Raw genomic sequence first — 22061 nt, forward strand, 5'->3', positions numbered from 1 at the left:
TCAGGTGACACAGATTAAGCAAGAAAGAGAGGGCTGGGCGGACTGCATTTTCTTGGATTGTCGGAAAGCCTTTGACACAGTACCGCATAAGAGGCTGGTACATAAGCTGGAGAGACAGGCAGGTGTAGCTGGTAAGGTGCTCCAGTGGATAAGGGAGTATCTAAGCAATAGGAAGCAGAGAGTTACGGTGAGGGGTGAGACCTCCGATTGGCGTGAAGTCACCAGTGGAGTCCCACAGGGCTCTGTACTCGGTCCTATCTTGTTTCTGATATATGTAAATGATCTCCCGGAGGGTATCGATTCATTTCTCTCAATGTTTGCGGACGATGCTAAAATTATGAGAAGGATTAAAACAGAAGAGGACTGTTTGAGGCTTCAAGAAGACCTAGACAAGCTGAAGGAATGGTCGAACAAATGGTTGTTAGAGTTTAACCCAACAAAATGTAATGTAATGAAGATAGGTGTAGGGAGCAGGAGGCCAGATACAAGGTATCATCTGGGAGAGGAAATTCTTCAGGAGTCAGAGAAGGAAAAAGACTTGGGGGTTGATATCACGCCAGACCTGTCTCCTGCAGCACATATCAAGCGGATAACATCAGCGGCATATGCCAGGCTGGCCAACATACGAACGGCATTCAGAAACTTGTGTAAAGAATCATTCAGAACTTTGTATACCACATATGTCAGGCCAATCCTGGAGTATGCAGCCCCAGCATGGAGTCCATATCTAGTCAAGGATAAGACTAAACTGGAAAAGGTTCAAAGGTTTGCCACCAGACTAGTACCCGAGCTGAGAGGTATGAGCTACGAGGAGAGACTACGGGAATTAAACCTCACTTCGCTGGAAGACAGAAGAGTTAGGGGGGACATGATCACCACATTCAAGATTCTGAAGGGGGATTGATAGGGTAGATAAAGATAGTCTATTTAACACAAGGGGAACACGCACAAGGGGACACAGGTGGAAACTGAGTGCCCAAATGAGCCACAGAGATATTAGAAAGAACTTTTTTAGTGTCAGAGTGGTTGACAAATGGAATGCATTAGGGGGTGATGTGGTGGAGGCTGACTCCATACACAGTTTCAAGTGTAGATATGACAGAGCCCGATAGGCTCAGGAATCTGTACACCTGTTGATTGACGGTTGAGAGGCGGGACCAAAGAGCCAGAGCTCAACCCCCGCAAACACAACTAGGTGAGTACAACTAGGTGAGTACACACACACACACACACACACACACAGACACACACACAGACACACACACAGACACACACACAGACACACACACAGACACACACACAGACACACACACAGACACACACACAGACACACACACAGACACACACACAGACACACACACAGACACACACACACACACACACACACACACACACACACACACACACACACACACACACACACACACACACACACACACACACAGACACACACAGACACACACAGACACACACACACACACACACACACACACACACACACACACACACAGACACACACAGAGCCCACGAGGCTCGGGAATCTGTACACCAGTTGATTGACAGTTGAGAGGCGGGACCAAAGAGCCAAAGCTCAACCCCCGCAAGCACAAATAGGTGAGTACAAATAGGTGAGTACACAGACACACACATACGCACAAACACAAGATGATGGAGACCAAAATGGTCAGTAGTTTCAAAGCGTTATACGACAAAGAGTACTGGGAAGACGGGACACCACGAGCGTAGCTCTCATCCTGTAACTACACTTAGATAATTACACACATGGAGAGATTGAGCAAAAGAAATTCACATTTAATAATAAAAGCACATTGACGACTGTGTGTGTGTTACTGCCGACGAACAGAGTAACAAACAATTTTATTTAATCCAGAACTTCATCGAAATTCATTTTTTTCTTAATTACTATATTCTCCGTGAACTAAAAGTTTACATGACCCCAACATACACAAAACCTTTGACACCTCATTATAGGGGTAATTAGCATATGTTGCTACGATTAAAAGCACAATGTTGCCACGCACGTCACTCTTCACCTGTCAGTCTTGCTCTGTGTCTCGAAGGCAGCACCAGTGGGACGTTATTCCTGGCAGACTTGCTAGGATTTAGCTCTCAAAAGTCTGGCCATTGCAGAGCTTTCTCAAGTGAGTAATTATGAGACGGCAGTATTATAAGAAACGTCTAAATTAATTTTAAGAAATTATACCTAAAACACTATATTATGTACAGTATATCAAATATTATAAAGCAGGAAAATAGTATTCGTAGTAGGCAAGAAGAAAGCTAAGAGTATTTGGAAGTTCACTACGTATGTCGATGTTTCCATATATTCTTTCATCATCACGAACTGGTAAATAAGGGAAATAAAAATTAAAACATTTAATACCGGTTGAAAGAATGAATTGCTCTTAATTTGTACATCCAAAAGTTATTGTTACGAATTGAAAGCATAAATACATTAGCCATCGATCTCTGAGCTCGTGTTATTTACCTATTAAAATACTGGACATGTCTTACGATACCTTAAACACCTTGCATCTTGTACAGCCACTAACCTGCAAGTTCTAGTCACTGAGAGGTGTAGTTTAGTGTCTCAATAAACGTGCTTGAACTTGAACTCGCTCGCATAATGTTTCCGCTAGCTCCTTAATACAAATTTTTCCCCGGAATATGACCCGCTAAATCTTTAGCAATCAAGTACCCATTCACTGCTGGGTGAGCAGAGGCTACCGTTAAGGATTGGCACCCAGTCAATCCTCCCCCGCCAGGATACAAACCTAGGCCAAAGCGCTCGCGAAGCGCCAGGCGAGTGTTTTACCACTGCGCCACGGGAACATCACGGGGATAGATGATTATCCCCAAAAGCTGATCATGTAAGAAAAGGGAATTATGATGAAAAAGCACTAAGCCGGTGCAACAATAGAGCATTTGAAAGGAATATAAGGATATGGCGGATAGGACGGCAAGGTGAGCAACCACTTGTACGATCGGGGATAGAACGCAGACCTGCAGGAAGCGAGACTGGCGCTATTCCGACCAGTCCAAGGGGACTGAACTGATTCGTGTAATAGTTAAATATTTGACTCCCATATGTAAGTTTTTTCAGCAGAAGTGCGAAGACTAAGGTGTCCCAGCTGCAGTATTCTGAGTGTGACTCGCCTCTCTAATGTCAACCCGTCCTCGTAATGTTTCCACAACGTCAAGAGACCGTCGTACTAGAGTTTCCCTAACCTATTCAACCAGAGGACCCAAAACAGAAAACGGGACAGTATTTCGATTTCGCGAGCCGCCACAATTTTCTTATACGACTATTTTTGGCCTTGTGTAGAGTATACGTCAAAATGCGACGGTTTATTAGGACGGGTTGCCCATTAGTCTTGTTACGAACACATAAAGCTAGGCCTACCTACCTACCTACAACAAAATACATATTCTCCACTTGCAATAAAACAAACTAGGCATATAAAACTTCACACACACATGAATAATATACTCTGCATAAATTTCTATGGAGAGTTTCCTAGTCATTATGTAATTAAGAGCTCTTTCAAATGATGAATTTTTGTTACTTCCAGATTCACGATATATTAATGGGAACACACCTATCATTTTTGTTACACCTATATTATATATATATATATATATATATATATATATATATATATATATATATATATATATATATATATATATATATATATATATAAAATGCAACAATGATCACAAAAACACTGATCCTAGTATGCAGAATAACCACATGTGTAAAATAGAAAATGCTTAACGCGTTTTCGGCTAATTCGCCTTCATCAGAGCAAAGTAGAATGAAGATCATTTTCATTCTACTTTGCTCTGATGAAGGCGAATTAGCCGAAAACGCGTTAAACATTCTTTATTTTTCACATGTGGTTATTCTACATATGGATGTATGTATTTTTAATCATACGTTCTGTGTAAAAACCTTGTGTTCCCATAATGTTAGTCACTGAGATTCAGAATTAAAATATTAAGAAAGTCATTTCAATAAATAATTTAATTGTTTGCATATTTGCTCTTCATTATCTAGACTGAGTGTCCGTTACTTAGAATTTCTCGAAATATTTAGCTGAATCTTTCATATAACTTCATTAGTTGACAAGAATGAGACGAGCCAGTTCTGTATTGAAACATTGTATACAATTGAATATATTCATGCATAAAATCATTGCACTCATGCATGGAAAATTCCATTTCGTTTAATTAAATTAAAACTATTATACTATATTATTTTTTTACAATTTTCCATTTTGTAGTCATTTAAAATAGTGCATGAATATATAGGGAAATAATCAAGTAGATAAAAATTTGTAAGGTATTCAAAAGTATAAAGTCAGATATTTGAAGTGTGTTGCATGCAATCTTGATTGAAGGATAAACGAGGTATGCTGTACCAGGTGTTAAGTTGAACATAAACACAGTAGATCAGTACAGTGTTACCTGGCTCCACTCACTCGCCAGGAGCCTCCACGCTGACTAGTAGATTACAGTGTTCAGTGTAACCTTTCTGACTGCAGACCCTCTCAGCTCAACCATTGATGTATTCTCTTATCACAACTGTCTGTCTACATACACCTGCCGTATACATACTACGTCAGATGTCTGCAGGAATACATACGCAAGGTTCTTGCATATGTATGTTTAGTAAACTAGTTACTTGACTCAATCAGAGGACTAAGCTGTTTAATTTGAAGTTTATTATCTTCAGATAACTTCCGGGAAGCCATCAATATGTCCATCTCAGCTGGATATGTATATAAATGTTTTATAGTGATATTACACTTTCGTAAATAACCGTAGATAAAGCTTCAAGTCACGCGGACCGCAGTCCAGATCCTCCTTAAGAAAACATTCACTCATAATTAGCTTCTATGACACTGATGTTCAGATATCCTCTTCAGATAATTTCCTCGCTGTTCTTCGTAGATATTTTCCGGAATGCAGCTCAGATGGTCTTCAGATCAGCGTGTCCATCTCCTTTCACACCACCTCTCTAGCAATATAGATATCCATCACATGATTTATTTTCTGCCAAAAAAATGGCGTTTAGAATGTCCCTTAGAACTCCATATGCGGAGACAGTATGCATGTTCATTTTTATGTTTTGTTTCGCTGTTTCCAGATTCTAAAACAGCAGTGAGAGCTTAAGCAGCTTGGAGTGGCATCGTTAGCTAGCCTTAGCTCTTTGTCAACGCACGTAATTATGTTGAGGGCGCTTGAAATTACCTTTCCTTAGCTCTTTGTCAACGCACGTAATTATGTTGAGGGCGCTTGAAATTACCTTTCCTTAGCTCTTTGTCAACGCACGTAATTATGTTGAGGGCGCTTGAAATTACCTTTCCTTAGCTCTTTGTCAACGCACGTAATTATGTTGAGGGCGCTTGAAATTACCTTTCCTTAGCTCTTTGTCAACGCACGTAATTATGTTGAGGGCGCTTGAAATTACCTTTCCTTAGCTCTTTGTCAACGCACGTAATTATGTTGAGGGCGCTTGAAATTACCTTTCCTTAGCTCTTTGTCAACGCACGTAATTATGTTGAGGGCGCTTGAAATTACCTTTCCTTAGCTCTTTGTCAACGCACGTAATTATGTTGAGGGCGCTTCAAATTACCTTTCCTCTGCTGTTTTAAAATTTTGAAGCATTATTATTTTTTTTCTGAAATTTTATTATTGATAGCTAACTAGACATACTAATAGACTGCTAACATTATGCCTTTTTTTTAAACTTCCAACGTGATGTACTTCAGCCCATTGTCTAATTTCAATAGTTAATTTCATCTAATTGTATTTTATTCCTGCAGAATATTGATAGCAATTGGAGCTCACTTTCAGAGTCGGGCCTCCGTACATTACAGTATTAATGGAATCTAGCAACTGTAGCATTAAGTAGTGATGTGAATGGCATACTAGACGTTCCAGTTATATATCTTTTTCGTTTCTTAAGCCTCCTAGAAAAATTACGTTATTAGACATGGCTTCTAGTATAGTTATTTTTTTTTCTTGTCAATATATTATTTTTCTATACCATGTATAATATTCCCCCGCAGCACAGTAGCCCCAACATCATTCCGTTCTCAATTCGTTGGTCAGTCAGCAAAGACGACCTCCGGAAAATGTACTCTGCTCTTGATTTGACTGAAAGCTTCCATCAGCCGAGACCTGTCGCCCGAGGAGGCCGCTTCAGACGCTCAGCTCATCAGCAGATGATCCTGGTGTTTGCCTCAGCGCGGCTGATGACAGAAATCAGCAAATCGAAAAGTCATTTTCTGTAGGCATTGTACCAGTCCTTTTTATCAATGACAAGCATGCAAATACTAAGTATATATATATAATATATATATATACATATATGTGTTGAATCTCTCACATTTAATTCTTATTTTTAACAGTATTTTTATGATTTTTCACGATATTCCAAAGGACTTCACTTTACCCTCACAGGTAAAGATATTTCTAGTTAATTTAATGCACTAGATTGTTCTTAAGCCCCTGATTCACTCTCCAAGAGAGATGCGCTGGTTGGTGATGCAGCTGTACACACTCAGAGTGGCAGAATGTGTAAGGTGCAAGCAACTAGCCTCGCACATCTCTCTCTATCCTTAGTCCTTACCGTCTTCACCTCTCCTCTCAGCACCCTTGCAGGGCCAGTTGGGGCTACAGTGTTGTTGTGGGGTAGCCACGATGGGGACTGGCCCGGAGTACGTCTAGGGCCCAGTTAAGGGCTCATTTAGTAACCCAAGCCCAAAGCTGTTTTTTTCGTCGCTGAGCTTCATTTCTATGAATGAAGCTCAGTTAAAAAAAAAAAGTTATATACATATATACAAAAATGGCTTAGCTTAAGAACGGGCTGGTGTGGTGAACTACAATATAGTACAGCTATGAACACATGGTCTTAACTGTCGCCACGTGCTCACACGTAACGTCCTCTGCTGGCGGAACGTTCGGTGTTGTCTCTCTCACTCTCCAACTCCTCCTGGCCAATAGCCATCTAGTTGTGTAGATTGATACCGGCCTGCTTGATGTATACCGTCAGATTAAGCCCTTGGCATCAAACCACTCCCATTTAAATGTTGCATCCAATCATGTTCTTGCAATGAATCACCCGGTTGATGAAACCACGCCCCTTACTGGTTGTTGTCCACCCTGATTGGTGTTCAGTGGTTGACCTAACCCCGGGCTAGCCCCGGGAGTCACTTTAATGGTCATGTCTTGTACTCTATAGGTATCACGATGAAGAACATGCTAATCTGCTTAACGCTATGTGGCTCATCGCTGTCACTATATTATGTGTTGGGTACGGGGATATTGTTCCTAACACGTACTGTGGCAGGACCATCGCTGTGGCTTGTGGAATCATGGTAAGTGGCTACTCTACCCTCGACCCTCTTACCTGTCACTGCTCTCTCGCTCTCCCAACAGGTACCATGACGAAGAACATGCCAATTTGTTGAACACCATGTGGCTTATAGCGATCACATTCTTGTCCGTGGGGTATGGTGATATTGTCCCAAATACTTACTGTGGGAGGGGTATAGCGGTGACAACAGGCATCATGGTAAGTGGCGCCAGCTCAGGTGCAACAGAAAACGAGATTCAGGACGCAAAAGAGAGTTATCAATAGCCTCAACCCAGCCCTTGTAGCCTTGCGAGTTTATTATCATCTCTTTCTAAGATTTCTCAGAATTAATAATTTGTTATCATTTAGTTCCTCTAATAATTTAAAATTAAACATTTACACTAAACTAACCAGTCATTCCTGTGTTCTTTGCCATTAACTCTCTAGCTCTTTTTTTTTGTTAAAAGAGTTCCTGATTTTGTACTTTTGTACGTTGTATATGCTACCACTATTACATCAATTAATTTACTACTATCATCAATACTATTACTACTGCTGTTACTACCACTTCTATACCACGTGCATCCCTCTGGAGCGAGCGGTAGAGAACCTTGCATGCGTCTTACCAAAGCTTGAGGCAGCACCAGGGGCTGGGTTTGCACTGAGACGTGTCAGCTGATCATGTTGACGGCACCTGCCTGGAGAGGACCTCGCTGCGGACCTCACACACCATCACCCTCTAAAACTCTTAAACAACTAATATAATATTTAAATAGTACTGATAATAATATTTATAAATAATTAAATAATATATAATGTCGTATCTAGTAGCCAGAACGCACTACTCGGCCTACTATGCAAGGCCCGATTTGCCTAATAGACCGTGATTTTCTTTATTTTCAATGAATTGTTTCCAATTAGTTAATTTGAATTATCATTTATATTAGGAACATAAATTATTGACTTAGTTGTGTTAGTTTAGGTTAGGTTAAGATAGGTTAGGTTAGGTAGGGTTGGTTAGGTTCGGTCATGTATACACGTTAGTTTTAGCTCAAATCTAAAGAAAAGTTTACTCATACATAATGAAATGGATAGCTTTATCATTTCATAAGAAAAATATTAGAAAAATATATAAATTCAGGAAAACTCGGCTTATTAGGCAAATCGGGCCCTGCATAGTAGGCCGAGAAGTGAATTTTGGCTATTAGGTACGACATATATATATTCATTGGTTCATTCAACAAATTAAATGTCGTCTAAGTAAGGAATGTCTTATCAAAAGTGGCAAGGTAGAGTAGAATATATATCTGACCAAGACGGGGGAATGAAACATATCCGGAATTATTATGACTTTAGAGGCAGACAGTAAAGTTACAATGTAAGGAAGGTTTCCAGAGACACCGATCTGTTCTCCAACAGGAACTTTAGGCCTTCCCTGGAATACCACTTTTGCATGTAGGTGTCAGGTGATACTCGTTATAGTCATATAAATCGCTAAACACCATATTGTTGATATTTTATTCAATTTGGACCATTGGAGCCGTTGGAAGGCTTAAAAATCCAGTTGGACAGCAGATAGGTGTCTTTGGACTCCTTCTATATTAAGGAGTGCAGGCGATGAGTCACAATAACGTGGCTGAAGTATGTTTCTCAATCGACTTGAGAATGGTCCAGGACGGACCGAAACGTCGTCGTCCCTTCAACTTCTAGTGTGTGGTCTGGTCAATATATTAAGGGGTGCTGGTAACTCAGCAGGTAGAGCTGCGCGCTGCTTTTTATGTGATCTGCTGCTCAAGGCTCCGATGGTCCAAAGAGAATTAAATGTTGTTATCCACAATGTGGTAGTTAGCAATTTATATGACTAGTCCTTGGATCACCTAACACCAGCAAGCTAAAGTGGCGCCGCAGGGAAACGCCCAAAGTTCCAGTTGGATAGCAGATTTGACAGTCTTTGAAACGTAGTGAGGCTTGGATTGTCCGAAGTGAATAAAATATGTATGCAGATTATATATATATATATATATATGTCGTACCTAGTAGCCAGAACGCACTTCTCAGCCTACTATGCAAGGCCCGATTTGCCTAATAAGCCAATTTTCATGAATTAATTGTTTTTCGACTACCTAACCTACCTAACCTACCTAACCTAACCTAACCTAACCTAACTTTTTCGGCTACCTAACCTATAAAGATAGGTTAGGTTAGGTTAGGTAGGGTTGGTTAGGTTCGGTCATATATCTACGTTAATTTTTTCTCCAATAAAAAAAATTTGACCTCATACATAATAAAATGGGTAGCTCTATCATTTCATAAGAAAAAATTAAGGAATATATATTAATTCAGGAAAACTTGGCTTATTAGGCAAATCGGGCCTTGCATAATAGGCTGAGAAGTGTGTTCTGGCTACTAGGTACGACATATATATATATATATATATTAGTGTGTGTGTGTGTGTGTGTGTGTGTGTGTATGCGAACGAGCTTGAATGGTCCCCAAGCCAATATGCAACTGAAAATTCCTCACCCCAACTTGAAGTCTCACGACTTCCAACATTTTTGTAGAGTCGTGTGGTCTAGTGGTTAAAGAACCAGGTACGCTATGGTGCAATTATCACAACGAGGGCTGTTATGGTCAAGGCCTTGAAACTTTTTGATATACATGTATTGTTTAATTACGAAAATACTGTTGGTAAATAGCCCTCGTAGTGATAATTGTGTTATTTATAAAATACCTTGTAAAGACTGTAATAGGTTCTATGTTGGGCAAACATCTAAAGATTTGAAATGTAGAATTTCGCAACATAAATACTCTAAGACATGGCCAATTGTCTAATGCTTTTGTTTCTTCATTTGTTAGAAAATTCTCACCAAATTAATTGGGAGATGGCTTCTTCAATAAGGAATTGCAAAAGCACTTTCAATAGGAAAGTGCTTGGGAGAGGTCTTCTTGGATACCAAATTATAAAATCAGTTTCAATAGAAATATTATTGTATATGTATTGTATGACTTACATATTCCTTGTTGATTATTTTTTCGTTCAGGGCTTCTACTCCTCTTACCAGTGTTCTAGCATCTTGGTTTAATTTGGAAAGGATTTCTCGGAATGTCATATTTGTTCAAGGTTGGCGAAAAGAATAAAACCAACGGTATACTTATTATAATTTACACAATGTTTCGAACCGACAAGGTTCATTCTCAAGTGAGGAATGACAAGACATGAGGAAACATTGATTTATAAATCTGGGAAGTCAGTTGCTTACAAAATTATGTCGGGTGATTAGCCGAAGAATAAGAGTAGAGGTGAAGTGAGTAGATAAGAGTCAGGTGATTGGCCAGGTACAAAGTTATGTCATGTGATGAAAACTGACTAGTGGGCATGGGGCTCTGGGCAGTGACCTCATCGTTGGCTTGTTCGCGTTCCAGTCTTGCTCTCGCTCTCATGGTGGGGAAGGATGAGACAGGGAGGGATGAGGCAGGGAAGGATGAGACAGAAGGGCGTATTTGAGTAATGAGGGGAAAAGCATGGACTTCCAGAGGAAGAGCATGTGTGTAGACAGGGAAGGGGGAGACGGGGAAAGGGCATACGTGTTCAGTATGGGAAGAGACGAGGGAAGGGCGTGTGGGGGCATGGAGGGAGACGGGAGACAGGAGAATGTGGGTAGGGATGGAGATGCAGCAAGGGCGTGTGTGTGCTGAGAGGAGACAGGGAGAGTATGTTGGTGGAAATGGAGGAGAAATGGTAAATAATCTCTAATGATTATTGAAGGGTATATTTCCTACAACGTTTCGTTCCACTCTGGAACATCTTCTGTAAGGAATAACTATATGAGGTGCACATTGTATATTCATTCCTTACCTGAAAGTGTTCCAGAGTGGAACAATGCTCCGTGTATATTCATTCCCGCAGTGGAACGAAACTTTGTAGAAAATGAACCCCTTCAATAATCATTAGTTTCTTTACCATGAATTTGTGTAGCTTCATTACTCTTCTTAATCCCGAGAGTAAGAAAATTATTGAACGTATAGAAAGCTTATACTATAAGATCAACAACGCTGCAGTGCGGTCATATTTAACCAAATATATTTAATGATATACATACACATACCAGGAGGGGTGCCCTAGAGCCCTTCTTCCCCTACCCACGTCTTCACACTCCCACCTCTCCCTCTTGTCTTCCCCCTCTTCCATTGTCTTCCCCTCTCCCACATCCACACTTTCCCTCGTCCTCCCTCCCCCCCCTCATCCCCAGCTCCCCCTTTCCCAGCTCATCGCCCTCTTCCTTTCATAAAATATAATATTGAGCAATGAAACTACTGAATGTGCTTAAGGAAATATTTTTTAATTAATACATTAGGTACATCTGCATTTGTGCAGCTGCCCTAGACTATATGAAGGGGAGTACAGTGTGTCAAAAAGCGAGCTACGTTGTGCTAAAAAAACCCATCACACAGGATGGTTAGTCATACAGAGGCATATGATAAGTAGTCTGCACTGACAGACTCCGGGTTCGTTATGAGGATATCATGAACACAAGAGTGAATAAGGTAGCAGTGGTACTAAAAGTCCACATCTCGCAGGATGGTTAGTCATACAGGGCCATATGTTTAGTAGCCGGCACTGGCAAATTTTGGATACACTGTGAGGATATCTTCAAGAATACGAGAGTGAATAAAGTAATTGCAGAGCTCCAGGTACCCCATAGCTACTGATGTAGATTCAAGTCTTCTTCAGTAGCTAGACTGGCTAGCTACTCGTGAACAGTTAAAAAGTTATAGATCCATTACCCCCTCCCCCCCTTTGCGCTCTAGTATCGTATATATGTGTAATTGTTCCAGCTGTAATGCTGGGTACATCGGGAGTTCCATTCGGAACTTTAAGATAAGGATTCTTGAGCACCGGGAGTATCAGTTAGGACTGGATTACCATTACTCAAACCAGCATTCTCGGAGATTAGAAATCGTTGTCATTAATTGAATCATTCTCTACTGGAATCCGATTTTAAAATTCTGGACACTTGTATGAATCACCAGTCGGATTTGAGAATAATGGAATGCTTATATATCAGGGAGCTGCGGCCTCTGTTAAATAACAATCTTTCGGCTGTTCAATTGTATACTGTATAATGCACAGTGAACCTTGTATTTTGATTTATAGTTCATGCTGGCCTCTATTTTTTTTTTTAAGTAAAAAAAAAATGATTATTTTACCATGATTTGTCTTTTTTACTTATTTCAAATGTTGATATTGTATATTTTTAGTTCTTTAATTAAGACGTACAGTACATTTTCTGGTGTTTAATTTTGTTTGATGTTTATATTTTTATAAGGTTTTGGCTAGTATTTTACAATTGTTTTCTATTTTGTGTTTATTTTATATAAATTTTTTGTAAGTGTGAAGTCATTATTATAATAGTTGTATTAGCCTTGATTATCCAAGTGTTAATTAATAGTTCCCCTTCGTTTGATCTCTTCACGTAAGTTTAACAGTGTGGTTTGTTTTATTAGTTATTTTTTTATTATTGTATTTTTTGAATTGGCTTTTATTCTCTGTGTGACAGTTACAAAGTTTTACTGTATTTGGTTTGATCACTTTAAGTAAGCTTAAGTGTTTTGCTTTATAATTAGTGTCGTTTGATATCTCTTTCTTGTCCTTTAATCCAGTCCACCCGCTAGTAGTCGAGATTCAATATTGTTTCTTATCTCCAGTAGATTTAAGACAGTTGAGTTTTGCTAGGTTCCCAGTCATATTGGTGTCTCTTTACATGAGCGTGCGGACGCTGCCGCTAAGGAAGCTATCCGCACTTGTCCCATCTCCCGTAAAGGTATGCCTTATTACGACTTTTACCCAGTTATTCATTCCTCCATCCTTGACAGTTGGCTTGGTTGTTAGTCTTTTGTTACTGGTAACAAACTGCGAACTCTTAACAGTAGTGTGTCCCCATGGCCTTCCTCTTATCACCGTAACCGGCGGTGGGAAACGGCTCTGGCAAGGTTGCATATTGGCCATACGCGCCTAACTCACGGAAACTTAATGGAGCGCCGCCCTGTTCCTTATTGTCCCTCTTACAGCTGTGCATATCCTTGTTGAATGTCCTGACTTCCAGGACGAGTGTGTGTTGCTATCCGACCGTCCCTCGCGGTCACTTGTCCCACGAAATTCTTAGTGATTCGGATAGTTTTGATATCGTTCGCCTTGTGCGTTTCCATTCTCGTATTGGCATCCTTGGTGATATTTAGCGCCCTCTGATTATCCCGCACCTTTGATGGTGCTACATAGCCTTCCCGGCTTGGTGCCTTCTTTGATATTTACTTCTGATAGGTAATTTTATTCAGTATGAATTCTTTGTTTGCTAGTTATTTTATTGTGACTTCTGCTTTTTTTTTTAGATTTGATGATGAATACGAGAAGTATTCAAAACGTCATGCTTTTTAAAGTAAAGAATCTGTAACAAGATGTTTCTTATATGAATGGTTTTTCTATTTTTAAAATTAAGATTCCCGAAGGGAACATCTATCATAACATTATATATATATAATGTAATTATTTTACATCATAAATGTGGTCTTTGTCAATAAATAACATTTTCCAGACATAAGAGACCATTATGTTTATTTTAATGTTATTGGTGAATTCTTATTATTTCCGGTAGAGATGTTTCGGGGACAGATGGAAGAACATGGAGGCAGGTGGAGGGAAGAACATATAGGCAGGTGGAGGGAAGAACATGGAGGCAGGTGGAGGGAAGAACATTGAGGCAGGTGGAGGGAAGAACATTGAGGCAGGTGGAGGGAAGAACATGGAGGCAGGTGGAGGGAAGAACATGGAGGCAGGTGGAGGGAAGAACATGGAGGCAGGTGGAGGGAAGAACATGGAGGCAGGTGGAGGGAAGAACATGGAGGCAGGTGGAGGGAAGAACATGGAGGCAGGTGGAGGGAAGAACATGGAGGCAGGTGGAGGGAAGAACATGGAGGCAGGTGGAGGGAAGAACATGGAGGCAGGTGGAGGGAAGAACATGGAGGCAGGTGGAGGGAAGAACATGGAGGCAGGTGGAGGGAAGAACATGGAGGCAGGTGGAGGGAAGAACATGGAGGCAGGTGGAGGGAAGAACATGGAGGCAGGTGGAGGGAAGAACATGGAGGCAGGTGGAGGGAAGAACATGGAGGCAGGTGGAGGGAAGAACGTGGAGGCAGGTGGAGGGAAGAACGTGGAGGCAGGTGGAGGGAAGAACATATAGGCAGGTGGAGGGAAGAACATGGAGGCAGGTGGAGGGAAGAACATGGAGGCAGGTGGAGGGAAGAACGTGGAGGCAGGTGGAGGGAAGAACGTGGAGGCAGGTGGAGGGAAGAACGTGGAGGCAGGTGGAGGGAAGAACATGGAGGTAGGTGGAGGGAACTGTACCTGGTCTTCACTAGACCACAGAAATCAAATTTAATATCACCTGAGATATATGCAGTATTTTCCATTCAGTTGTTGAACAATCCCAAGACACTATAGAGATGCTGTGATAACTCATTCAACATAGTGTGTTAATCCATTACGAAAATCGTAATTTACATATAAAAGATTGTTTCTTAAAGAAGTCGTATTAATTAAGATTCAAACCAGTATTTCCAATTTACATATTGCTTAATATGTAAACTTTTCAGAATTTATTTCTTGTGAGAAATTTATTTCTTGTGAAAATATTTTCTCGTCTTGTTGACCAGACCACACTCTAGAAAGTGAAGGGACGACGACGTTTCGGTCCGTCCTGGACCATTCTCAACACAATCGACTTGAGAATGGTCCAGGACGGACCGAAACGTCGTCGTCCCTTCACTTTCTAGTGTGTGGTCTGGTCAACATACTTCAGCCACGTTATTGTGACTCCTCGCCTGCATTTTCTCGCCTTTCCCTATCATAGAGGAAGATATATATTCTTTGTGATCTAATTTGGCTTATGCCATGAGATAGCCATCCTGAAACGAAAGACATTTTCCTGGTTAGCGTTTAAGACAGCGTGTTAAGCTAGCGTTTAAGACAGCATGTTAAGCTCGCGTTTAACGTAGTGTTAAGCTAGCAATTAAGATTAGCATGTTTAGTTAGCGTTTAAGATAGTGTGTTAGGTTAGCGTTTAAGATAGTGTGTTAGGTTAGCGTTTAAGATAGTGTGTTAGGTTAGCGTTTAAGATAGTGTGTTAGGTTAGCGTTTAAGATAGTGTGTTAGGTTAGCGTTTAAGATAGTGTGTTAGGTTAGCGTTTAAGATAGTGTGTTAGGTTAGCGTTTAAGATAGTGTGTTAGGTTAGCGTTTAAGATAGTGTGTTAAGATAGTGTGTTAAGATAGCGTGTAGTTAGGCCGTACCATGACCTGTCCCTAGTGACTGATGGGGGAACACATGCTGTATGGATGACGTGCCTTCACTCCTGACTGGAGTCGTCGAGTGCTGGCTAACTGAACATCTGGTCCATGTTGCTGTGTGGGTCATAATCCTCAACACTTTATTTTCATAAAATAAGTTAATGACAAAGTAAAGCTTGTCGTATGGTTCCAGACGAATGGGACGTTCTACACTAACCAATGAGTGTTAAAAGATGACCTTACTAGTTTGTATCTCTAGCACCAATCGGCATGCGGCAATGATAAACGGTGTGTGCTATCCAATTCCCACTCAATAGTCATTATCAATCACTGTAAATTATTGGTTGAGGCGTGCCTCCCCCTTGAGAGGGACCGAGGACCCTCCTGAAGCCGCGGTGAAGAGTCCTCTCCACAGTGGCCCGTAAACAGCTCATGTCTTGCATAGTCTCTTGGCGCTAAAGCAGCTTTTTGCTCATGCATGAAATAACAGGGCTCTCAGTGCCACTATAAACAAAAGCTTTCCTTCTAACAAACATCAATTAATTTCCTTTACTTTTTAAACTTGCTCTCTTGTATGCTGTCAGTTTAAACTAAAAGCCTTTTCTAAAAAAAAAAATGCACTGTTAAATACTACCATCTTGGTTAACTCTCTTCATTACAGGTTTATAAGCTCTTGTTTCAAAAAGATACGCAGCTTGAGGTCCATTCTATGACTTGACTTTGCACATGACTTTGCCACAGTATCTTTTTGAAATCCCCCCAAAAGAGAATAAATACTTCAGTGCGTTTAAGAACTGTTCAAGGGTGGGCTGGGAATATGTACTCAAAGTTGCCCAATCTGAACTATTTAACAGGGGTGTGGAGGTCAGCGGGACGCGCGCATGTGAAGACAAACAAGTATTGGTGCATGAGTTTATGCATGGTTTGTTCAACAAAGGAGTGTTCTTTGTGACGGAGTTGCTGCCATTTACATTTTTCTTCCACGACAATCATGTCCATTTGTCCTAAATTATCCAAAACTATTGTATATTTGATTAATGACTATATAGTAAGGTACTTCTTTTTGTAGTCCCGTGTCTCAAGCGTTAACACGTTGATCATTGATGACAGCCATTACGCCTTGACAAGTCCCATACCTCAGGCACCGAAGGGTACCTCTGGACATTCTTCTGTGCAAGTTCATATCAATGAAACATTTCCATATTCAGACAGTAAGTCACAAATAAAGCTGCTCAAAATTAGACACCTAACCCACAGATATAAAGGAACTGACGACGTTTCGGTCCGTCCTGGATCATTATCAAACGTCGTCACCATCCTTGACTTTCTTGTGAGTTAGTTGTTCGAGATTTCGTCATCCTCCCTTGCCACCTAGCAAGCTTAACATCTAACTGTATTGATGCTGGTGATTTTATATTAAAATAATTTGTCAACAGCCTGTTGCGTGATGTCTTTTTAATTAGTAATTATCTGATAAACCAGCTTAATATTTTCTTAATTATCTGATAAACCAGCTTAATATTTTCTTAATGTATTGATGTTTCTTGATTGAAGAATGGCGCAGATGTCCACACAGGTGTGTATTAATGAAATTAAATAAGAAATTACCATGAGAACTCCATTTTAATGTACACTTTGAATGCAAGGCATGTGTAATTTCAACATTCAGATTGCTTACCACTATATGCCATTAAATTTTAATTGCAACTAAATTTGTCATACTGGTTTGTTGTGAAGCTATGTTAATTAAGATAACTAATTACATTTATATAATATATATATTACCCAACTTTTCTATATAAAGGAATTTGAGATGCCTCATGCTTTGACTGAGTTTGTACTAAAACTAGTCTAAGATAGAAGGTAGGATTTCAGAAATTATGTAGAAAACATGTTAGTTGTATTCTCTTAATTATAATTTATTTTTGCTACATATGCCAGTTAAATTATTATAGGACCTTGTAGCCCAATTTAAGTACTTCATATATCATCCCATTAAAATTCATTATAAAAACACACACACACACACACACACACACACACACACACACACACACACACACACACACACACACACACACACACACACACACACACACACACTCCAGAGGGAAACCATAGTGCCATACTTAAGTATCTATCCATTAAGTTCTTTATTATGTCTTATTTTTTGGTTTATGTGTCCACGAATTAAACAAATTCTACACGTATATCACAATATATCGTTGAACGAGATGGAGGTAAACAGGAGAAAACAGAAATAGAGAAATGACAAACAGGTGAACGAGAGAGAAAATGAAGGGGTGAGAGAGGTGTTGGAAACCAAAAACCTGGAATCAGGAAACTATGAGGGAGCTAGAGGCGTCAATTGGAGTGAAAGGGGGTAAAGAAAAGGAAAAAGAAAAGCAGAGAGCGAGAGGGAACGGAAGACGTCAACAGATCAGAATAAGAGGTTAAGGAATTGATAGAGGATGATTTGTTGCGGATGGTGAGAGAGGAAACGAGATGGTAAACGAGCGAGACAACAAATTTATAAAATTTTAAGAATATGTTGAAAAAGATAAAGAACTAGCAGGAGAGAGAGAGAGACAGACAGACAGACAGGAAACGAGCGAAAATGGCTTGGAGCTGCGAGAGAGTGAGAGTGAGTGAATCATAGGGACAGCCTGAGAATGAAAGACAGAGAAAAAGTTCAATAAATTGCTGATAAGCGATATTTGAGGTGAATGAAAAAATTGTAGAAAACTTTGTCTACAAATAAATCATTATATGGTGACGGTAGTTGAAAGTCTTCCTATGTGTGTGTAAGATGTCAGATTAAAATAAATGATAAATTCAATATTAGTAAAATGCAGTGAAGGGGAAAATTACGTAGAGAATGATGGAAGACAATTTTTGTCGTTAATGAGTTTTAAGTCTGTAGGATGTGTATTTGATTTAAGATAAACTTACAGAAGTGAAATCGGGAGATGAGTTTGGGAAGAATATACCCCCCCTCCCTTTCTGGCCCTTGGCGTCGTGAAGGGTCTTGGTGGGCGGCTGCCAGAGTGTGATGCTCCATGGGTCAGTCCTCTGTCCTTTTGTAGCCTTATGCTCCTGCTGTTGTCTTCACCAATTTTGCCAGATATCTTTTCCTTTTCCTTGTTTCATTTTTCTCCCCCCCCTCTTCTTTCTAATTGTCATTTCCCGCCGACCTTTTGCCAGTCTTGATTATTCTTTTGGACTTCTTCTGTTTTGACGCCCGGGTATTTGGGGAGGCATACTCTCTCACCTGTATAACTGTGGTACCCAACGTCGCGAGCGAGAGGACGCTTTTATTGTAAATCCTTCTTTCGTCACTGAACCTGATCTTGACTGACTGACGGTTCTTAACGTGGCGTTTGTGGGGCGTATTCTCACAACGCACCCCTGGGGGCCCCGGCAAGACCTGTCTCTTGTTGGGTGTCCTATCCTCTAACTGTGGCTCTGTGGTGGGTACGGGGGCACATTCAAGAATAAAGTATTCTCTCTCGTTTTCATGTCGCTGAATACTGTTCCTCTTATGACTTCTCAGGCTCGTGGAGTGGGCGACTTAGCCCCCGAGTTGGACTGTGTTAGAAGACCGGGCTCTGTAGCCCGCTCTACATTGGGCCCAGACCTAGCTCCTCCTCCTGATCCTCCTGACTAATCCCTTTGGCTCCCCTCCCTCCCTCTGTGGTTGGGTCGAGCCCCAAGCCCCCAGCAGTGACCACCTTGTCCCTTGGCATGGCTCAGTCTCTCATTGTGACTACTGCGCCTTTTAACCCCTCTCTCTCTGTGGGTTCTCAATGCCGTCCCCGCCACGGCCGCACTCGCACGATCCCTTCCCAAACTAATATGTACCACTTCTTGTTTGGTCCTACTTCATGGGCTAAATACTTTGATCTCCACTATCTGGATTCTACACCTGACGATTTCTACCCTCATAAACACCTTGTTGATTCGGTAAATGCCTGTTACTTTTAACCCCACCCGTCTCGGTACACTTAGACCCATCTTTACCGATGGGTCTAAGTCTGCAGGCGGTGTAGGCTACTCTGTTGTTTATCCTGACCACACCTGTGTCGCCTGCCTTTGGAGACTAGCATCTTCACGGCAGAACTTTATGCTATTCTCTATGCTCTTCGTCTCCGGCTTTCTCACACTCAATCCTCCTTTGTGGTTCTAGTTGACTCTCACAGTGCCCTCATGGCTCTGGAGTCCTTTAATCCAGTCTATCCGGTGGTAGTCGAGATTTAACACTGGCTGTTTCTTATCTCTAGTAAATTTAAGACAGTTGAGTTTTGCTGGGTTCCCAGCCATATTGGTCTCTCTTTGAATGAGTGTATGGACGCTGCCGCTAGGGAAGCTAGCAGCACTTGTCCCATGTCCCGTAAAGGTATTCATTATTCCGACTTTTACCCAATTATTCATTCCTCCATCCTTACATAGCCTTCCGAGTTTGGTGCCTTTTTTTGATAATTACTTACTTACTCATTCCTCCATCCTTGCCCATTGGCAGGGTTGTTGGTCCAATGTTACTGGTAACAAGCTGCATACTCTTAAGAGTAGTGTGTGTCTGTGGCCTTCTTACCACCATAACTGGCGGTGGGAAACAGCTCTGGCAAGGTTGCGTATTGTCCATACGCTCTTAACTCACGGACACTTAATGAAGCGCTGTCCTGCTCCTTATTGTCCTAACTACATTGCCCCTCTTACAGTTTTGGTGAGTCGGATACTTTTGGTATCGTTCGCCTTATGTGTTTCTGTTCTCATATTGACATCCTCAGTAATATTTAGCGCCCACTGATTATCCCGCACATTTGATGGTGCTACATAGCCTTACCGGCTTGGTGCCTTCTTTGATAATTACTTACTTGGGAAGGATATTGGTTGGTGCAATAAATGCGTTATGTTAGTGGATCAAGATCGTGTGTGAAGTTGCAAGAGATGCTGAAGCGGTAATTCCATTCCCATTGCACAGGTGTTAAACACTCGTGACGCAAGAATCTTGTACAAGTTGACAATCTGTGAAGCTTGTTTTGTGCTTGTTAGAAATACATTTATTACCTTAAATGATGGCATTATGGGAGTATGTATAAAGAAATGCCCAGACTCAAATTCCAGCAGAGGGCCCAAATACTGCATAATCATTTTAAACGAATATATTACGATTGAATGAGATTGATGTCCGGAGATGTGAAGGAACGCTGAGGGTATGGCGAGCGAAAGAGGAAATAGTGAAATAATAAGAGGAAAAATACACACACACACACACACACACACACACACACACACACACACACACACACACGTGTGGGTGTTTTCATGATTGTGTATACTCTTGTGTATGCTATTAAATATAATTAGTTATCATTCTTTATCTCTGTTATTCTTAGTTATTGTTTGCCAAGTTATTTTCATTCCTCAGTTCATTTTATTTTATTACAGTGAACATGGTTTTAAAATTTGACTTTGCTTTACGTTTGAGGGGAAAATACTTCCACACATTACGACCAGGTATACCAACCCCACAATACGACCAGGTATACCAACCCCACAATACGACCAGGTATAACAACCCCACAATACGACCAGGTATACCAACCCCACAATACGACCAGGTATACCAACCCCACAATACGACCAGGTATACCAACCCCACAATACGACCAGGTATAACAACCACACATTACGACCAGGTATACCAACCCCACAATACGACCAGGTATACCAACCCCACAATACGACCAGGTATACCAACCCCACAATACGACCAGGTATACCAACCCCACAATACGACCAGGTATAACAACCACACATTACGACCAGGTATACCAACCCCACAATACGACCAGGTATACCAACCCCACAATACGACCAGGTATAACAACCCCACAATACGACCAGGTATACCAACCCCACAATACGACCAGGTATACCAACCCCACAATACGACAAGGTATACCAACCCCACAATACGACCAGGTATACCAACCCCACAATACGACCAGGTATACCAACCCCACAATACGACCAGGTATACCAACCCCACAATACGACCAGGTATACCAACCCCACAATACGACCAGGTATAACAACCACACATTACGACCAGGTATACCAACCCCACAATACGACCAGGTATACCAACCCCACAATACGACCAGGTATAACAACCCCACAATACGACCAGGTATACCAACCCCACAATACGACCAGGTATACCAACCCCACAATACGACAAGGTATACCAACCCCACAATACGACCAGGTATACCAACCCCACAATACGACCAGGTATACCAACCCCACAATACGACCAGGTATAACAACCC

General features: G+C 41.1%; 1 protein-coding gene across 1 annotated transcript in view; it reads left to right on the top strand.

Moving 5' to 3' along the window:
• Positions 1-22061, top strand: part of LOC123771328 (small conductance calcium-activated potassium channel) — a 623340-nt gene that overhangs the window by 566865 nt on the left and 34414 nt on the right. Inside the window, 2 exon segments of the mRNA XM_069305218.1 lie at positions 7274-7431; positions 7434-7606. Of these exon segments, the coding sequence (XP_069161319.1) occupies positions 7274-7431; positions 7434-7606 (331 nt within the window).

The sequence above is a fragment of the Procambarus clarkii genome, chromosome 54 (assembly GCF_040958095.1).
Source record: "Procambarus clarkii isolate CNS0578487 chromosome 54, FALCON_Pclarkii_2.0, whole genome shotgun sequence".
NCBI classification, from domain to species: domain Eukaryota; kingdom Metazoa; phylum Arthropoda; class Malacostraca; order Decapoda; family Cambaridae; genus Procambarus; species Procambarus clarkii.